This window comes from Trichosurus vulpecula, chromosome 3 (assembly GCF_011100635.1).
Source record: "Trichosurus vulpecula isolate mTriVul1 chromosome 3, mTriVul1.pri, whole genome shotgun sequence".
Taxonomy (NCBI): Eukaryota; Metazoa; Chordata; class Mammalia; order Diprotodontia; family Phalangeridae; genus Trichosurus; species Trichosurus vulpecula.
The window spans coordinates 419,503,074-419,524,103 of NC_050575.1; the positions used below are offsets into that span (position 1 = coordinate 419,503,074).

General features: G+C 42.4%; 1 protein-coding gene across 1 annotated transcript; it reads right to left on the minus strand.

The window, feature by feature from the left end:
- Window positions 1-634: 634 nt before the first annotated feature.
- LOC118843704 (PRELI domain-containing protein 1, mitochondrial-like) lies at window positions 635-1,677 on the minus strand. Its single transcript, XM_036751459.1, has one exon. The coding sequence runs from the start codon at window positions 1,512-1,514 to the stop codon at window positions 852-854; it is 663 nt and encodes a 220-aa protein (XP_036607354.1). The 5' UTR covers window positions 1,515-1,677; the 3' UTR covers window positions 635-851.
- Between the last annotated feature and the right edge of the window lie 19,353 nt (window positions 1,678-21,030).

The window sequence follows — 21,030 nt, forward strand, 5'->3', positions numbered from 1 at the left end:
TGAGGAGCATGCCTTAATCACTCCCTGCGTGCCAGGTACTGCACTGTGTCTCTGGGTATGATGATCTTACCAAGGCTGGGGGAGTTGGGACCAGTTCTAGCTATGATTCTTCAGGCAAGGCAAAATCTGCCTCCTCTATACATTAAAGATAACATAACTCTCTCCTCCTCCCATCTTACAAGGCTGTTGTAAGGATCCACTGAGATAATGGGTAATATATTCTATATACACAGAGATACATATATGCATCTGTTCCTCCATATATTGTGTGTATATGTATGTATGTGTATATGTGTGTATGTATACACACAGACATATATATACATATACATACATACATACATACACACACACACACATATATATATATATATACACACACATGTATATATGCATTGTAATATGTATACATGTGCGTTGGGACCCATAGGCTAAGTCAATAATATTAAGCATTCCTCATTTCCTGTAATGTTTCTTATGATGTTTCCTACAGATGTTTCCCCAAATGAGGGAGGTCACAGAGAAGGGGAAAGTGCCATGTTCATCTCAAGGCCATTCCAGTCAGCTCTTGGGAGCTTGTTCTTTGGACTTCTTTAAATCACATCTTTTTTTTTTTTTTTTTTTTTTTAGCACTGAAAATTGATTTTTAATGATAAATTACAACTCGGACACAGGGCGGGTAATGGGACGAGAGCTGGATTGTCTGTGGGGTTGCATTACGTTGATGGTCTCAGGGGCTGGGGCTCCAGGCCCAATGCCAAATCTTGCCAAGAGGCTCTCAGCCTTGGGTACTGGTGATCTGGGAGGGCAGCAGGGCCTCTTGTTGCAGGGGAAGCAGTAGGATGACTTCTTTAAACATAGTGTTGCTGTTGCTGCTGCTGCTTCTTGGTGGCGGCCTTGCTGGCCAGGTCCTTGGCCTTCTCGGTAGCTGCCAAAGCCGTTTCCTTCGCCTTCTCAGTTGCTTCCTTAGCTGTTTCAACAAGTGTCTTAGAAGGAGCTTCACCTTGCAGCTTGGCCAGGATGTACTCAAAGCCTTTGATGGTCTTGGTCACGTTACTTTTGAATCTAGCTAGGCCGAACTCCTGCACAGCTCTGGAGACCCCGAACAAACTGGAGGAGACCCAGGCCTCCCGTCGGATTTCAGTCCAGCCACTGTTTTCAGGGTTCACACAGTAAACACATCTTTCCTCCACCACCATCAGCCGGGCATGGTTGATGTTCCAGGTGAAAGTGGTCATGGTCTGGTTCTGTGGGTCCACGACAGAGTCCTCGAGGATGTACACCGAGTGAGCTACGTTAGCAAGGAAGAAGCGCTCCGCCCAGCGGGGCATGCGGTTGGTCTTCGTTAGAAGCCGCCTGGACAGCAGCTTCCGATCGGGGGTCACCTCCCGGTGCACAATGTCCTCCGTCAGCACATGCTTGCTGTAGGGGTTGGGGTAACGCTGCCAGAAAGCAGCAAACACTTGGTTCCAAGAGCTCCGGAGCACGCTCTGCCCCAGGAAATACTTCACCATCGTCCCGGCGGGGGTCGGGGTCGGGGCAGTGTCAGGGGGCGCACAGCATGGGGAGTAGGGAAGAGATGGGTCGCCGGGCTCGCGCTCTCCGTCACCGTCCCAAAGCCGTCGTCGCCGCCGCCTCCACCGCCACCGCCGCTGTCGCCGCCGCCGCCATGAGGGGGTGTCCGGCCGCCTTTAAATCACATCTTAAATGAAGAGAAGCTCTCTTGGAGACATAGATAAGGACAGAGTACTTTCCAGGGAAGGGATGTGGCCAGTACGAAGATGTGGGGAGGGAAGGTGGAGTGCTGTGAGTGGAGAACAAAGAAAAGCCCCAGAAGATGAAGCCCACTGGGGTTGAGAGACTTGCCCAAGACTATCCAGTAACAAGTTTCAGCAACTCACCTAGCTCACACGGATAGGAGATGACTCTATTTAGCAATCAGCTGAAATAAATAATTGCGACAATGTGTTTATTTTTCTGCTTAAAGTTAACGAAGAACTTTACAAGCATCATGAGCTTTTAAACTTGATGACAACATGAGGCTGGTACTACAGATCTAGCTATCCCCACTTCCAAAAGGAGTCACTGAGACTAAAACAACTTTAAGTAACTTGCCCTTGGTTGTGTCAGCTAAAAAGTATTGGGGGAAAAGGGGAGATCTGACCTTAAGCAGAGCTCTAAGGGGAGGAGGTTGAGGCTTTGTCCCAGGTACTGACATGGAAAGGGGTGGGGTAGTTTTTCATATGGATTACCATTTCAGTATCTCACATCTCAGAGTCTTTCACTGCACTGGGTCCTACTGGATTTGGGGAGGAGTTGATTCAGAAAAGAGGAAGGGTGTGGAGGCACAGTTACTGGAGTATGGGAGTAGTCTAGAAAGGATAGATCATCTATTCACACCTTGTGACCACAACCAAGGTCAGCCTGTCTTCTGTACAGGCTGCCACCTTCCCCCAGGCTTGATCTCCCATGTTTTTGCTAGCCTTCTAAGTTAAAACTATTCTAGTTTTATCCCTCTGTCCCTAACCCCAAGTCCAGATCTCTGCATTCTCTATGCTGTCTCTGGGAATTTCATTAACTGAGATACTGTCCAAAAGCCAGAGGGTACATCCCTGACACCTGATGTCTTTTCAAATATGTCTGATAGAATGAATAGTGCAATCAGCCCAGGGAACTGGAAGTGCTTTGAATCTACAAGCATGCTTGAAATCATATGAGATTTCTTAATCTGTCAGAAACATTAGTCAGAAGAGCTGAGTTCATATTCTAACTTTAACATGGGGTAGCTCTGTGATCTTCCAAACCCTCCAAATCTCTGAGTCTCAACCTTGTCATGTGAAAATGGGGTTTTTAGTATGTTTTAGAGTGCATCACATCCCAGGGTAATTATGAGGAAAGCACATTGTAGACCTTCTATTCAATCCAACATATATCCATTAAGGGCTTACTGTGTGAGGTGTCAGGCAGAAATACATGAGTCTCTATCCTCAAGAACTTATCCTCTACTAGGAAGGGAGATGGAGACGGAGAATGAATACAAGTTCTATATACACTGTTCTTTAGGAGAGATGGAAGCTCCTGGAGGGTGTGGACTCATTCATCTTTGTATTCTGAGCACATAATATAATGTCTAGGATACTGTAGGTGCTTAATAGATGCTCATTAATTAATTGATCAAGTCCCAGCTTATGAGGATTTGCCAGAACACTCCATTATAAAGCAGTGTTTATGAAGCACCTACTGTGTGTCAGACACTATGTTGAGCGCTAGAGATACAATGAAAGACGAAAGGCAGTCCCTGTCCTCATGAAGCTCAGAGTCGAATGCTCAAGGCGCTTGCCGTGTATTCATCATAAGCATCAATGTCTGCCACTGCAAAGAAAAAGAATGTTTACTAATAATCTAAATATTGTTTCAAACTACCCCTAAGCTGTGGCACCCCACACACTGCATCGTCTTTCTCTCTCTTTCTCTGTCTCTCTGCGTCTCTTTGTGTGTGTCTCTCATTGATGGGCTCAGCTTTGGTTTTTGTTTCTTGTTTCTTGTTTCCTCTTCAACACTTTCATTCCCTTTCTTGAATCGAGTCCAATAAGCTCTTCACGGCATTGCTTTGATTGAAAATGTAGCAAGACAAACACAAGAGGCAAGATCAATGAGGGAAAACAAGCAGAATGTTTGTCTTCTTCCCCAAGTGTGCATTTCCTTGCCCCCATTCTTAGAAGGTACCATGGCTTCCATATACTTCATGTTGTTTACCTGCCTTTCCTCAAAGAGACATTCCATTTCAAAAGTCACAGAGCATGGACGCTGAGATCTGAGATGTGGAGTTGCTTTGAAAGGCCTTTGCAAGGCAAACTGAAAGATAGGCAGCCAGTAAGGTCTCCAGGCAGCCTGGGGGTGATGTGGGGAGCCTCTGTGCTGGCTTAGGACCAGAGATTTACAGCTCCAAGTGACCTCATAGGCCTCTCTTTCATTTTACAGAGGAAGAAACCAAGGCCAGAGAAAGGGAACAGAGTGGGGATTCAAACTCAGGTCCACTAACATCAAAACCAGACCAAACCATAGTGCTCCTTTGAGGGAGGCCTCATGACCCAGGATGTCTCCACAAGGCAGCTATGTCACCACAGCATCCCACAGTTCCAAGGGTCTCAGAGGATAACAACAGAAGTAGTAATACTAATACTATTTATATAGCCTTTAAGGTTTGCTAACCACTTTACAAATATTATCTCATCCAATCCTCACAACCTTGGGATACAGGCATTATAACCTTGATTTTAGAGATGAGGAAACCAAGACAAATATAAATTAAATGACATCCTCACACCTAGTGAGTATCAAGTCTTCCTCACCCCTGGGCCAGTTCTCTATCCAATAGTCCATACCAGCTCCTATAACATAACTTAGGGACCCTATTCCACCCACTGATGGAAGAAGATCACTAGATCACATCTAAGTTCTTTACAACTTTCATACCATGATCTTCTGGTCTCTACCACAATTGAACAGAAACATACGGAAGCACCAGGCCTTCTTGATGCTTTTCTTCCTCTATGATCAATCATGAGCAAATGAGCAAGAAGTCATTTTTAAATCACATTTTTAATAGATTTTAAAGATTTACCAATCATTTTCTTGGCAAGATTTCTATGAGTTAAATCTTGGAAGCATAATTTCCCTCCTTCTAAAGATGAGGACATTGAGTCACACAGTTAAAGGGACTTGCTTCAAGTCACAGTTACTAAGGGTCCGAGTCAGGATCCAGATTGGGGCTGCTTTTCCTCTGAGAGCAGGGTTTGGGGTGTGGAGTGGGGTGAGAGTGCTCATTCCACACCTTGCTGCTTCTTTCCAATGTCAGAAGACAAATGCATTCATCAATGAACCATATCACACGGATTCCAAAAATCCCCAGGGTGTAAGGAACCTCAGATCACATTTAGTCCAAAGCTGGACTTGAACGAGAATTTCCTCCAAATAAAGGAGACCACCCTGATCTGGAGACCTCTAAGAGGGCTAGGCCACCACCTCCTGATTCCCATTCCGTTTGGGGACAGCTCTCATCACCAGGAAGTAAAGGCAAGGAGGTGGGGGTGAGGGAGGTAGGCATATGTATGTGTGTTTATTTGAGTTCTTATTCATTACAAAGGCATAAATGTACTTGCTTATTTGTGCCTCCCACTCACTGTTCTGAATTCTGCCCTTTGGGGCCAAGCAGGAAGAAAAGAAAAAGTCTAATTTCTCCTCCACTTGACATACCTTCAAATACTTGAAAACAACTAATGTTCTCTCTGAGCCTTCTCTTTTCTAGGATAAAATCCCTTCACTTCCTTCAGACGATCCTTCTATCACCTGGATTCAGTTCTTCCTTCATCCCAGTTGCCCTCTTTTGGCCACCATCAAGAGCATCCACTTGCTTCTTACATGGTGCCCCCGGACCAACAGTATTGTATGGAGGCTAGAATTCTTGCTTGGTGTTCATCAGTACTGGGATTCCCTTTCTGCTATGGATGTTTCCTAGCTGTGCAGCTCTTGGGAAGATGCTTATCTCGGGCACCCACCATTTTTTAATCTATAAAATGAGGATAGAAATGGCATCCATCATATATTATCAACCTTGCAGTGCATCGTAGATTCTGAGTGAAGTGCTGGACTTTCCATCAGAAAAATGCTGTGTCAATTTCTGCCTCGCACTTGATTAGCTTTGGGACCACAGGCACTTTGTAATTTCTCTTGTCCTTAGTCTTTATATCTATAAAATGAGCATAATTATATTGTACTGTATGGACATAATGCCATATGAAATTTCCTCACTTGTAGGGGAAAGAGACAGAGACAGACAGACAGACAGACACACACACACACACACACAGAGGGAGAGAGAGAGAAGAAAGGAAAAGAGTGGAAGAGTTTGTCACAGTATTAGTCAGTCCATAATCATTTAATAAGTTCTTAATAAATGCCAGGCACTATGCTAATAACAGCATATAAAGGAATAATTTTAAAGTTTCCCTGACAGATCATATTTTAATTGAGGAGACACCAAAGACATTCAAAATATATATGGGGTAATTAGAAGGTAATCTCAAAAGTGAAAACACCCAGTGAAGGGCTACGGAGTTGTGAAATTAGATGTAGTTGAATTGTTGAGAGTGATATTGAAAGTTTCAAGCTTGAATAGCTGGGGGTGGTGGGGGTGAAGAGGTCAGGGAACCACATGCTTTTAGGGGTGCTCAAGACCCCAAAAATACCAACACTCCAGGTCCCGCTCAAATGAATTTGACTCAAGTCTTCTCACAGCCAAAGAGAAACAAAGTTTATTACAGACCCTCCATAACGGGTTGTCTTAAGAAATCTCACCCTTTGTGATGCTCGTTTTCACAAACAGGCCGGATTCAATCTAAGGTAAATGGAATCTGAGCACCTTCATCATGGAGGCAAGATGAAACTTATGTACAGAAAGATTGTGGAAGGGATCTAAGGTGGTCCTGGGGTGATGGGAGAAGGGGTTCAAGGAGGGTCTTGACTAGGAGTCTAAGGAGGAGCTTGATAGGACTGGGATGAGGTCAGACTCCAGGAACCAAGAGAATGGGATTAAGGGTGGGAAGTAGCTGAAGGCTACCTGGACATAACAGACAATGTAGAGATAGGCTTGTTTAAGGGTACATAGACACTTTGATAGGATCAAGGGTGGAAACTAACCAGACAATGGAGGGCTAGGCTAGGTTAAGAGTAACCTAGCCTAGAGATTTGGGCCTAGCAATAATGAAAGGCTTATGGCTTCAGGCAAATGCCTCAAATAGTGAGAAGATTCAAGGGGAGTTCAAGGGGGCTCCCACAATCTAACCCTCATCAGGGGGAGGGGACATGGGGCGGATGCCATTGACAATAATTAGGAGAACCAGAGGAGGGGAGGATTTGGGGCGGAAGACAATGAGTTCTATTTAGATTCCTTGAGTTTGAGATGACTACAGAAGATCCAATTCAAGATGTCTAAAATGAAGTTGTTAGTATAAGAATGGAGCTCAGGAGAAGGATTGAAGCTAGATTTAGATATATATATTATGTGCATAGGAATGCTAGTGAAACCCATGATTCCTTCACTTAAGGAGAACATCCAGCAGGATTAAAGGGGAAAAGAAGATGACTTAGTATAGAACCTTGGGATGGGCGAGGAGACACCCATGGTAAGTTGTGTTTGTCCTTACTTTTCCAAGAAGACCATGGCACCAAGGAAACGATGACATGACGACTTGCAGTTGATTTTGATTTTGAGTGAGGGAGCTGGGAGGGGAAGATCTTCAGGGTTGCTGTTCCAAAGAGAAACAGTTACTATGGAAGGAAGGAAGGAAGGAAGGAAGGAAGGAAGGAGGGAAGGAGGAAAGGAAGGAGGGGAGGAAGGAAAGAAGGAAAGAAAGAAGGAAGGAAGGAAAGGAGAAAAGAAGGAAGGAAGAAAGGGAGGAAGGAATCTAGCCAGTAAACCCCAAGTTAAGTGGGCAGCTGGCCATCAAAATTTACCTTCCTTTGGAGAGGAGAAGGAGAGGGAGAGGGAGAGGAAGAGCTGAGTTACCTAACTAGCTGGGTCTCCATTCAGGCAGCTCAGTCTACTCACAGATTGTGTTTGTCCTTTGTTTCTGCAGAGGACCATGGTATCAGGGAAATGATGACATGACACAGTTGACTTTGATTTGAGTCAAATAAAATCCCCTCCCAGCTTGATTTTTTTTTTCTTTTTTTCTAATTAAAGGGGCCATCCCTTGATTCATTTGTTAAAGAGGCCTATTCATTGAATGGGCATTACCTCACTTTAAGTGAGCACAGGAAGAGCCCTTAGCCTAAAAGGCCCAGGGTCTCCCATTGCATCCTGGGCCATCTCCAGTCATCCTGATGAATATCTGGTCACCGGATCCAGATGGCTCTGGAGGAGAAAGTAGGGCTGGTAGCCTTGCACAGCCCTCCCTTACTCAGATCAAAGTCAACTGCTTGGTGAGTAGGCATAGAGGAATAGCCAGCAAAGAAGACCAAAAAGGAGTGGTCAGACAGGTAGGAGGAGAACCAAAAGAGAAGTATCACCTAACCAAAAATATAAAGAAAGAAAGAAGAGAGAATATGCTTGAAGAGATGGTGATACAATATCAAAAGCTACAGAGAAATCCAGAAGGAAGAAGATTGAGGAAGGATCCACAGATTTGGAAATTTCTAGGTTATCATAGAGATCATTGGGAACTTTGGAGAGAGGAATTTCAATTAACTATAGATTCAAAACCCAAATTAGAGATGTTTAGAAGTGAATATGAGGAAAGGAAATGGAGCCACCAAATGTAGACAGATTTCTCAAGTTGTTTATCTGAGAAGGAAGGAGAAATAAAAGACTATAGAAGACCAGGATTGTTGGAACCAATGAGGGTTTTTGTTTCTTTGGTTTTGCTTTTGTTTTTATAAGCTAGAGAGATATGATCATATTCTTATATAGCAGGGAAGGAGTTGATAATAAAGGAAAGACTGAATATTAAGAAAAAATTAGGAGTGATGAAGGGTGACAATGTACTGGAAAAGAAAGGAGGGGTTCTAGCTTTTCTACATTCCACTGAAGAAGTCAACTTGAAATTGAATAAGATCTTGTCCCCATTAGTAAACAGAAAACTCCTTCCTTGATCCATTATACCTAACTCATTGGGGACAACATTGTGAAGAGAGGAGAAGCCACTGCTAATCACAACTTAAAAAAAAAAAAAAAACACCTCAACATAGTCTGTTGTGATGGTTGTTGTCATCCTTGAAAAGAACCAATGATAACAGGAGAGTGATGTCTTGTGAAGGCATGAATGAATGAATGAATGAATGAACAATAAAAGAATCTACAAATTGTCTACTACATTCTAGCAGATACTAGGCTATTATCTGGGGATACAAAAACATAATCAAAGACGGCCCTTGCCCTCAAGGAGCTTAGTTTCATTCTATTAGGAAGGATTACATGTATGGGGGAGTTGTTGCCAGAGAAGGAGGTTTTGCAGTGAGAAGTCACAAGAATGGTGAATGAAATCATATGGCATTGAATTGAGAAAGCATTTCCAGGAATGGCATTGTCTAAGTTTCATTTCCAGAACTATAAGTAAAAAAGAGGGGAAGGGGATCTATATAGTAGGAGGGTAGGAACATAGCACGACTCCTGCACAACTCATCTAGGGTGGGGTAGAGATGGTGGGCTCAAACTAATCAGGAGAGCAGGGGGAGAAACTCCATTTATATGTGAAGACATATTCAAAATGGAGAAGACAGGGACTCAGTGGAATCTCTCAAGGTACGAAAGATAATGAAACCTTGATACGGTAGTGAGTAATGTCCTGGTTTGGAAGTCAGATTTGAGTGAGGGAGGCCTGAGCAAAGTCACAGGCAAACAGATTTCAGAGAATATGGGGTCAGCTGTTCCCTCCCTATATGATGTCCCTCACCCCCATTTCCCTTTCTGTTAAATGATGGCATAGGGTTAAACTAGATAATCTCCAAGAACCTCTCAGTTCTGTCTTGTAACCCTATGTTTCACTTAATTGCAAGTTAATGTGTGTGTGTGTATGTGTGTGTGTGTGTGTGTGTGTGTGTGTGTGTGTGTGCATTTTCTGACAATGGGATGGATTCTTGCCTCAGACATTTAAGAACTGTGTGACCCTAGGGAAGTTACTGACTATGTCTGGGTCTCATTTTCCTCATCTGCAAAATGGCCTCCAACATACCTTCTGCCTTGAAATATGTACGTACTATGTTCCTTCAAAAGAGTAGAAGAAGCTTCCAGGATTGAATAACAAGCTTGAGCACTTTTAAAAACAAAATTTAAATGTTTGATAAAGATAATTTCACTTGCTGAATTTTATTTTCTTCTTTGTGTGTGTCTTAGTACAAGGAGTGTGTTCATTGCACATGGGGACACGTACACAGTCTCAGCTCAGCCTAAAGGCTGTTACTATTTTCAGATTGGAAGATTGTGCAACATTTTTGCTTGGCAAAAATAATTTCAACACGAGGCATTAGAATTTCAAGTTGATTTTTTTCAGCATTTTTTTCTAGAACATTTTAGCATTAATAGAAATAATGTCCATTTCTCTTCCACTTTCAGGTTTACCAAACATTCGACTTATAATAGCCCTGTGAGGTAGCCTGATGCCAGTATTATATGCCCATTTTAGAGATGAGGAAATTGGGGGTCAGACAAAAATAATTTGCCCAGCTACAAAGTTAGTGGCAAATCAGAGACTGGAACTTGACTGAATCCAAATCCAAAATAATTTAATAAGTACCTAGTATTGGCAAGGATCTATTACTATGGGCCAGAGGCAGAGCCAAAATGAGGACAGGGCATACCCTGAAGGAGTTTACATCATAATGATTCCACTATATTCAGTGTTCCTTACATTGTGACCTGCTGCCTCCAGCTGGAATGATTCCAGTCAAACCAGATAAACTGAGTTTTAATATTGTCTTTATCTATAACATCCAATTGGCTAAAGTGGAAAATCTGACTAGCCTTCTTGGGTTAGATTGCTCATATTCTGATGGATAAATCTATTGGTTTAGAAACATAAGGTTTTCTTGTTACTATTTAGTTATGCTTTACGGTCCACTAAAACCCCTAGGACTTTATCAGAAGAGGTCTGGTCTAGCCTTATCTCCTCACATTCTGTAATTGGGTATTTGATTTTCCGAACTTAGTATTTTACATTAATTCCTGTTGAATTTCATTTTAGTAGATAAAATAAAAATAAAAAAGTTAGGTTTTAAAACAGCATCATTGTAGCTGCCATGATCAGGCAATATATGCAAATGTCATTGCAAAACCCAAGGTACCATTAAGCATCTAGGATGATGATGATGAAGTTTGGAGCACTGATTTCACTACTATGGGGAAATCCTTATGGGAAAACACCCTTAACTAATGTAGATGAACACTTTCTCAGCAATTTAGAATCTTAGAGAGTTGCCCTGGGGCACAGGTTGAGGGACTTTTCCAAGGTTAGACAGTTTAGTATGTATCCAAGGCAAGAATTTTACCCAGGGCTTCCCAACTTCCATACAGTCTCCCTATTCACTATGACATATTGTCCTTCAGTAACTAGATATGCAAAGAGATAAAGGTAGATAGAAAGACAGACAGAAATACAGAGAGAGACACCCTCTCCACCCTCCTCCTCCTCCTCCCCCCCCCTCCTCCTCCTCCTCTTCCTCTTCTTCCTCCTTCTCCTTTTCCTCCTCGTCCTCCTCCTTTTCCTCCTCCTCCTCCACCTCCACCTCCTCCTTTTTCTCCTTCTCCTTCTCCTTCTCCTTCTGCTTCTCCTTCTCCTTCTCCTCCCCCTCCTTCTCCTAGTGGAGTGTATACGTCACGTGGAGGACAACTAGTGAAAAGACACTGAGATGGAAAGTAGAATAGTATGGATGACAAATATTAAGAATGTGAGATTGAGCAATCTATAGAATGTATGAAAGAGAATAATGTGGAATACTGCTGGAGGTAGGTTGGTACCAGATTTAAATGTCAGAAGAGTTTATTTTTGTTCCTAGAGGCAATAGAAAACCACTGGAAATTATTGATTAGGGAAGTGACATGGGTAAAACTGTGCTTGAGAAAAATCATTTTGGCAGCTGTGTTTAAGGATGAATTGGAGAAGGGTAGGGGCTGAGACCAAGGAAGAAGCCATTGCATAAATGTGAATAAAATGGGTTGAGGGCCTGTCCCGCAGCAGTAGCTGTGTGAGTGGAGAGAGGAATGTGAGAGATATTGTAAAAATACATATGACAAGATTTGGTGAATACTTTGGACATGCAGGGGGAAGGAGAGGGAATATCCAAGAAGGATTCCTAGGTTACAAACCTGGCAAAGTAGAAGATTGCTGGTGCTTTGCCAGGAAATTTAGAAGAGGAGAGAAATTAGAGGGAATGAGAAGGAGTTAAGATGTAGATATGTTGAATATACAATATCTCCAGGACATCCAATTCAGGATTTTCAAAAGGCAATCGGTGGTATAGGACTAAGACTCAGGGGCAAGTCTAGGGCTGTATTTGGGAGGCATCTGTATAGAGATAATAATTAAAACTATGAGAACAGATGATGTTGTCATATGAGAAAGTGTGCAGAGAGAAGATGAGGTGGGCAGAGGGGCAGGCTTTATCCCTGGGATAACCCCCCCCCACACACACACACAATTAGATTACATGGTATAGTGATCATCCAGACACGGAGATTGAAAAGAGATAAACAGATAGATAGGTAGATGGTTAGGTAGATGGATAGAGAGATAGAGATATGTATATGCATATATGTGCATATGCATATATGTATGTGTATATATACATATATTATATATGTACATATGTATGTGTGTACAGTTTCAGTTTCGTGATGAGCTTAGAACAGGGGTAGGGAACCTGTAGAAGGGAGAGAGTGGATGTTAGAGGAAGAGGAGATTCTTGAGGAGCTAACATACCGCATAAGACAGTAAGGGAAAGAACCAAAGATATGCAGAGTGTTTTTAGAAAGAAGAAGGGCTTTTTCCAAGACTGGATAAGGCCTTATAGAGCTGGAGAATCAAGTTGTGGGGTTTAAGTGTCAAGGAGAGATGAGGGATCTGGTATTCTTTTATACTGAGTATACACGGCCTAATGTGCTGGTAAACTATCCTCAAATGAATTTTCATTTAACTTTATCATCTAAAAAAGGCTCCAGTGTGGAGTGAGGAAAATTTTGTAACTCGAATCACTCCCTACAGTCTGAGGAATGACGTGTCTAATGGCCCCAGGAAGGGAGTCATGCATGGGAGTGAGCACATAGGCCAAGTTGGAAGCTGCCTCTATAAACGTGTCTGAAAGCACTTTGGAAAGTTATAAAGTCATGGAGCCCAAGCCCATTAATTACCATTCAGAAAGGCAGTGGAGCATAAAGAAAGCATTTATTGTGAGAGGTAATACCCCAGGCAGTGTTTCCCACTCTTCTGGGTGGCCACCATACTTCCGAGGGGCTTCCGTGGTCCTAGACGATGCTGGGAGGGAGAGAGCCATAGGGTCTTGGGAAACAGGGCAGGGACTCAAAATTAGAAACCGAATGAGGTATTTTTAAGAAAAGGGAGCTGTGTCTGGCACTTATATGGGGTGCAAAAACCCAGTAATTTAAGAGGGGAAACAGAAGATTGTGTGAAACATGCTGGCTGGGGAGGGGGAGAAAAGGCAATATTGAGTGGAGGTGCATGAAATCTGATCATATGCCAAAGGAGTCCTGGGTGGGCAGAAATTCTGGGAAGTCCATGTTAAAGAGGGGATAGAGAGAGGGAAATAATTGGAACAAAATATCCCCATGTCTCTAGAGCCTGCATCCCATCCAGGTCTGTTTGTTGGGACTTTGGGTTTTCAAATGATAGCTGCTTAGATTTCAGATTTTCCAAGCATTCCAAATCCATTCCCCACTTTGGTCATCATAAAGAAGTTAATGTTGGGATTACTACACCATTTTAAAAAGGTAAAGGTTGAAAAAGAAAAGAGCATTTTTAGAGGAAGTCCATGGGAGAGCCTGGACCTAAATCTGGGTCTCTTTTGACCAACAGCATCCTCTGGGCATCCCGTGGGCTATCCAGATCACTTGTCCATCTGGGCCGATTCAGCCAAGATGACCTTTCCATTCACAGTCTTGAGGCCTTGAAATGATCTGTCTATTGGTAAGCAACAAAGAAATTGACAAATCCAATGGTGCACAGATCACTGTCCTTTTGAAACACCCTGAAAGACAGGAATGACCAATATCATTGTGCCAAGCAGAGGGGAAAAAAGGTTTAAAATTGGAATTGGTTTGCTTTCTATTATCCTTCTTTTCTATTCTAACATATAGCAGTGTCTGCCAAGCTACCAACCAATCAATCAACAAACATTTATTAATCACTCTCTATGTTCCAGGCACTGTGCTGGTCACCTGGCATTCCATGACAACAAAGAATCAGCCCTCGCCTTCAGAAGCTTTAAAGGGACATAAAATATATGTGTGTGTGTGTGTGTGTGTGCGTGTGTGTGCATGTGTGTGTGTGGTATAAATGCACTGGGTGCAGGCAGGAAAGGCATCTTTTAGAATGTTGGCACCAAGCTCCATTTTAAAGGCTAGGAATCCTAAGGGCCAGGTGTAAGGATGGAACATGTTCTGGGTAGGGGGGACAGCCAGTCCAAACCTAGCCAAATGCTGGTTTTCAGGGACAGGGTGGAAGCCACTGCAGCTAATGTGTAGACAGAATGTGTGGTAGGGAGTAGTGATTAAGCCAACAGAAAAGAAAGGAAAGAAGGCCAGGTTGTAAACTATTTTCATTGCCAAACAGAGATTTCTTTTTTGTTTATTTTTTTCTTCTTATATTAGTGTGAATAGAGAAACACTTGATTTTATTGAGTAGAGGAGTAACCTATATTCAAAAAAAAAAAAAGCAACAAAAATATGCTGAGGTAGCTAGGTGGAGAATGGATTATACTGGGGAGATATTTGAAACTGGGAGACTGATCAAGGGGCTGGCATGACAGTGTAGGTGGGAGGTGGGCAATTGAAACTTGCTTCTATATTCTCTGGTCTAGTATTCACACCACATCTCTATGGAAACTGATTGGATGACTGGACTCAAAGAGTAATTGTTAATGGCTCAGGGTCAAGAGATCAGCCATGAAGTACCTCAGGGATCTGTGTGTGGCCCTGAGATATCAAACATTTTCATCAATGATGGATAAAGACATATTTAACATGATCATCATCTCTGGAAAAAAAACAATCTGGGAGGTAAAACTAATGAGATTTTGACAAAGTCAGGAACCAAAAAGATCATAACAGGTGAGAACATTGCACTGAATTGAACAAGATGAAATTTGACAGTGATAAATATAAAAATTCTAATGTTGTTCAGTTGTGTGTGATTCTCCATGACCCCATTGGGGGTTTTCTAGGCAGATATTGGAATGGTTTGCCATTTCCTTCTCCAGCCTATTTTATAGATGAGGAAAGTGAGGTGAACAGGCTTAAGTGACTTCCCCAGGGTCACATAGCTAGGAAGTTTCTGAGGCCAGATTTGAGTCGGAAAGATGACTCTTCCTGACTCCAGGACCAGTGCTCTATGCACTGAATCACCTAGTTACCCAAAATTCTAAAACTTGAGTATGGAAAGATGAATTTCACAAGGATAAGGTTGGGAAACATGTATAGGCAGAAGTGGACTGAAAAAGATCTGGTGGTGTTAATGAACCACAAATGAAAAGTATGAGTCAGTCTTTAATAGGGCAAACGCACACATAAGCCCTAATGCAATCTTGGGCTTCATTGGGAAGGCAGAGCTCCCAGGAATAGGGAAGTGATCACTAGGCATACTATAGCCTGCCACTTCAGATCTCATCTAAAGAAGTTTCTTCATTTCTGAGCACCATTGTTTCATGGCATTTGTTAGTTGGGGAGTGTTCAATGGAGGGCATCAAAATCCTAGAAAGAGAAAGAGTAGTCAGGAGGAATGGTGATCAACTGTATCCGAAGCTTCAGAGATATAAAAACAGATGGGACCTGGGAAACAGACACTTGATTTGCAAATGATAACTTTGGAGAGGACAAGTTCAGTTGAATGATGAGGTTAGAAGCCACATTGCAGAGGGTTTAGAAGCAAGTAACAGGACAGGAGAGGGGGATACCACCTGTAGATGGCTTTCATGAGGAGTTTAAATGAGAAGAAGGAGAGTCAGCCTGGTCAAAGAGTTAGGATTGATGCAGGCACTAAAACTCACATCTTCTGACTAGAAGAGCTTTTTACTGGCTTGAAAATGGAAACAGTGGGATTATGCGGAAACAAGAGAGTTGATGAATTATTGGTGGACCTCTGAATGGGTAAAACCATTCTGGAAAACCATTGGGAATTACATACAAAAAGTTACTAAAGAATTTGTGCCCTTTGACTTTCCTATACCACTGCTAAGAAAGAAGAAAAAGTTCCTATATGTGCAAAACTAAAAATAAAAAAAGATTAAAAAAAATCATAGCAGCTCTTTTTATAGCAGTAAAAACCAACCAAACAACAAAAAGGACCTTAAAAGCCCATCATCTGAGCAAGGGCTGAGTGAATGTTAGTCTATGAATGTGCTAGAAGAGTATCATGCTCTAATAAATGAAGAAACAGATGATTGCCAGAGATGTAGAGAGACTTGTAGAAGTGATGAAGAGTTAAGTGAACAGGACAGAGAGAACTTTGTACTACAACATTAATATTATGATTTATACTAAAATGTCAATATTATAAAAATTAACAATTTGGGGGAATTTTATAAATGACAAATAGGATGAGCAAAAACAGGAGAAGACTTTAAATAATAACAATATAAAAAATAACTCCACCGTTAAGAACTATGATCCAAACAATGACTGTTCATGATGTCAGAGGACCAGTAATGAAACCTACTATCCATGACACAGAAGAGATGAATGTAGGTTAGAGAAATTCATATGTGTGTTTGTGTGTATTTCTATATAACTATTTAAGGTAAGTGTTTTGCTTGACTATGCATATTTCTTACAAACAATTTATATTTTTTTCCCAATGGGGTGGGAGGTGGGAGATGGGAGGGAGAGAAAAAAAGATTTCTGTTCATTTTTTTTTAAATTGAGAGGTGGTAGATGTGAAATTTTGAGACGTGAACTTTGAGATAATGCCATTATAGTATTAGTTTTACTTAATTGTGTTTGTTACATGAGATTTTTCATGAAATAGAGGTAATCTGTAAAGGTTTGTAAAGTAAAAATTAAACACATCAAAAAAACCCTTTAAAATAAAAATAAAATTGGGGGCTAGAGGATCTGATTTGGGATAATTTTCAGTGATAAATATGTAGAAATTTGAATTTTTTCAAAGTTTCCCCAAAATCTCAGATAATGATGCTGGCTGATGAAGTTGGGTGGAAGGTCTGGATGCATTAGCAGATGAAATCTCTATGGAATGCCATGAAAATTTATGATTATTCCTGCAGAAGTGAAATGCTGTTTGGAACATCAGACTTGTTCCAAAGGCAATGTGTGTATATATATACTTTTGTTACATATTATTTTTTATATATTTTTTTTTGTATCGGCAGTCACTCTGGAATTCTCCGACGCAGTAACTACATAGGGACCCAAGAAGATCCTGGCAGGATGGTCTCATAAGCTTTTTAATATACCAGCAAAATAGCAGTGGGAATAATAAATATTGTTCTGTGCTGTGTTCAGAATCAATAAAACAATGAACAAAGGAATCAGGTTTTAAATTGAATTGTGCCCTGACTTTCAGGCATGACTTAAAGCTGTAATTGAAATTGATGCTTCCCATTCATTTTATGTAGAGATGTCTACACCACCACACTATGAGCCTGATATACTGGGAAGAGTTCAGGGCCCAGAGTGAAAAGGACTGAGTTCAGACTCTGTTCTGCCACATACCCTTGGTGTGTTTTTGTTGTTTTCTTGGGGTTTTCTTTGGGGTTTTCTTGGCACAGATACTGGAAGGGTTTCCCATTTCCTTCTTCAGGTTGTTTTGCAGATGAGGAAACTGAGGCAAACGGGGTAAAGGGACTTGCCCAGGGTCACACACCTAGAAAGTGTCTGAGGCCGGCTTTGAACTCAAGAACATGAGTTTGCTGACTCTTGGCCTGATGCTCTGTGCACTATGGCACCACCTAGCAGGCTCACTCATGTGACCATGGGCAAGTCAACTAGCCTTTATGAGCTTCAGTTTCCTTAACTGTAAAATACATAAATAAATACATTTTAAATAAGTAAATAAAATACATAAATAAATAAATACTTGTTCTGTAGGGTCATTGTAAGAACACTGCTTTGCAAAACACTAAATATGAATATGTATAATTATCTACAACTGACATATTATATCTATATAAATACATATATATGTGCATATGTGCATATGTACATACACATATACATGTATCCCTAATCCACACACACACACACACACACACACATACACACACACTAAACTGCATTTTCTGAAAACAAAACTTTTACCCATGGAAAGGAGATCCACAAAGCAGAAACAATAAATCAACAAAGGCGATTGATCCCCATAGGTTGTCTTGATGAGACAGAGCAACATGTAGCTCCTTAAAATCAAACGATCATTACTTGGGGCATCCAGGGCCTTGAGGAAGTGAGTGGGGATCAGTCAATGCTGCTTCTCGAATCATCTATCTAATTCAGTCCAAGCGGCTGGGCTGGTCGTCTCATTTAGAGAGAATCCAAAGTAAAGCGAGGGTGGAGACGTTTTGGCCTCATGTCAACCAGTCCTTCACATCGAGACTCTTGTTAAAAAGCTAAATCATGGAAAACAAGGTGAGTGCTGCCCTTCCCTTAACCCAGTCCAGGTAAAACCACTGGGCTTGATTCTTGAGCCAGGGGTCAGGAGACTAGAGGCCCACATTCATCTCCTTCCCCTCCCTGGAAATGCACTTCCTTCTAGAGCCTTGAGGGGAGGGTGAAGGAGATCAAATACCATATTCAGATGCTGCTTTGAAGGGAATCTGAGCCTCTTAGACTCATTTTCTTCCTTGCACTGTGACTATTATATAATTTTATATAATTAAACTCTGGTGGCTGGAGACACAAGTTGATTTTCAGAAGAAAAAAAAAAAGTTCTCTGAAGCCCGAAGAGACCAAACCCACAAGCCTAGGAGAGGAAGGAAACAGCCAGGATGATCTCATTGTTGAGTTTCTAGGAAAGATGAGTCACCCAGTCTGCCAAAGTACAGTGGAGCTGTGGGGAAAAAATGGGCTTCAATAGAAGTGTGTGTCCCAACCCCACCCCCCCAGGAACACACTCTCTCTCCCTCTCTCTCCCTCTCTCTCTCTCTCTCTCTCTCTCTCTCTCTCTCTCTCTCTCACACACACACACACACACACTCGCTCTCTCTTTTTCTCTTGCTCCCTCCTTCTCTCTCTCTGTCTCTCTCCCTCTTTCTCTGTCTCTCTCCCTCCCTCCCTCTCTCTCTCTTTCTGTCTTTGTCTCTGTCTCTCTCCCTCTCTCTCTCTTTTTCTCTGTCTCTCTGTGTCTCTGTCTCTCTCCCTCTCTTTCTCTGTCTCTCTCTATCTCTCTCTGTCTCTTTCTGCTTCTGTCTCCCGCCCCCCATCTCCACCCCCTCTCTCTCCTCCCCCTGCCACTTTCTCAGTGGGAGGCAGGGTCTCAAGTTGCTCTTAAAAGAAAATGAAAATCCAATAAGCACCAAGAAGCCAAGGATGATGGGGAAAGCTTTGGAAGAATGTTCTGAACAACACTCAGAGCAGGCGTCAGTTTCTATTTTTAATGAATTCATGAAGCCTTGGAGAGGAAACCAGATGACCACCGAGAGTGTCCAAGCTTCTACCATGTACACCCTTGAATTTCCACCCAGCAGTGCAGCTTCCAATGATCAGGGAGATGGCTGATATTTAAAAAGCCTTTTCAGAGGCATAAAGGTTGGGAAGTGGCCCCAACCTCCAGGAGAGGAAGGTGTGAATGAGCACATCCAGAACAATTGCCTCTGATGTGGACAGCTTTTATTATCTGTTCTGTAAAACCCTGACTTCTGCTGGCTTCACAAGAACTGTGAGAGGTCGGTGATGCTGCTAGTAACGTGCCCGTTTTAAAGATAGGAAAACTGAGGAGCAGAGAAGTTCAGTGATTCGCTCCAGATTATACAGCTGAAGAGTCCAAACCATGTTTGGGCCCAGGTCTTCCTGATGCTGAGGCCAGCGTGCTGGGGCTCCCTGAAAAGGACAAAGATGAATCTTCTAACCACCTGCCTTCAGCAGTACACACATGCACACATGTGCATATGTATACACACCCCCACCACATACACACACACACACACACACACACACACACGCATGTACACATCCAGCCACCACATCTACATCCACACATATATACACACAACATATACATATCCACACCCCACCACACACACACACATACACAAGCGTATACACCCCTCCACACATATACACATATGCAAATATACAACACACACATATACAAATACATACATACACACAAACACGCATATAACACACACATCACACACACATACACATACACACATATACACACACCCCACCACACACACACATATACACACCCCCACCACACACATGCACATACACACACACACACACACACACACACACACCTTTAGACCCTGGGGACCAAAGAATCAGGCCTGGAGTTTTGAGTTTTGATCTGTGTCATTTCCCTTTTCCTTTCTCAGAGGGCAGAAGGGGTGGAGTCTCCAAACCTGGAGCTCAAGCCCTGGGGATGTTGGAGGCAGGATCTCAGGCCAGATGCTGCTGCCTGGCAGGTAGGAAAGCCAGAGTGTTCAAGCCGAGGGGCATTTTATGCTTAGAACTTGTGATTTTTTATATAGTAACTGAATTTCTCTGTGAACCTAATCCTGCTTCCCTCCCTAGAGTCTGAGGTGCGCTGAGGGAATTGCAGGGGTTGAGAGGGAATTTTCCCATGTTTGTTTTTGCTATGCCTTTGAAGTCACTATTTCTTTGTTAAGAACTATTCTGACTGTTAGATGGAGCTGGGGCACAGAGGAGTTCAAAATCTGACGGAATGTAACCGGTGAAGACTTGAGACTAGACCCCCCACCCCAAACCTCCTTAAGCCTGAGAAAGTGGGGACTGGTTCGTGGGCAGTGAGGGCCCAGCTAGTCACAGTTCTGTGAGCAATGGGGAGTCACTGAAGAAATGCCTTCAGTGCCATGAAATCACAAGATCTAAGCAGTTCTTTGCAGAGGTGCAAGACAGAAAGTGCCTGTCACATAGTAGGCTCTTTCTAAAAATGTTTTGATTGATTGACAGAGCCGGACTGGGCAGGTGAGAGGAGAAGTTCTGTAGTTACTGGAGTGGTCCTTCATTATGTTTGCTTCTGGGTCAGAGGCACTCTCCAGTGCCCTCTGCCAGAGGTAGGGAGTTCTTGATTCTAGAAGGTTTATCTCAGAATCTGTGCTTCACAGAGC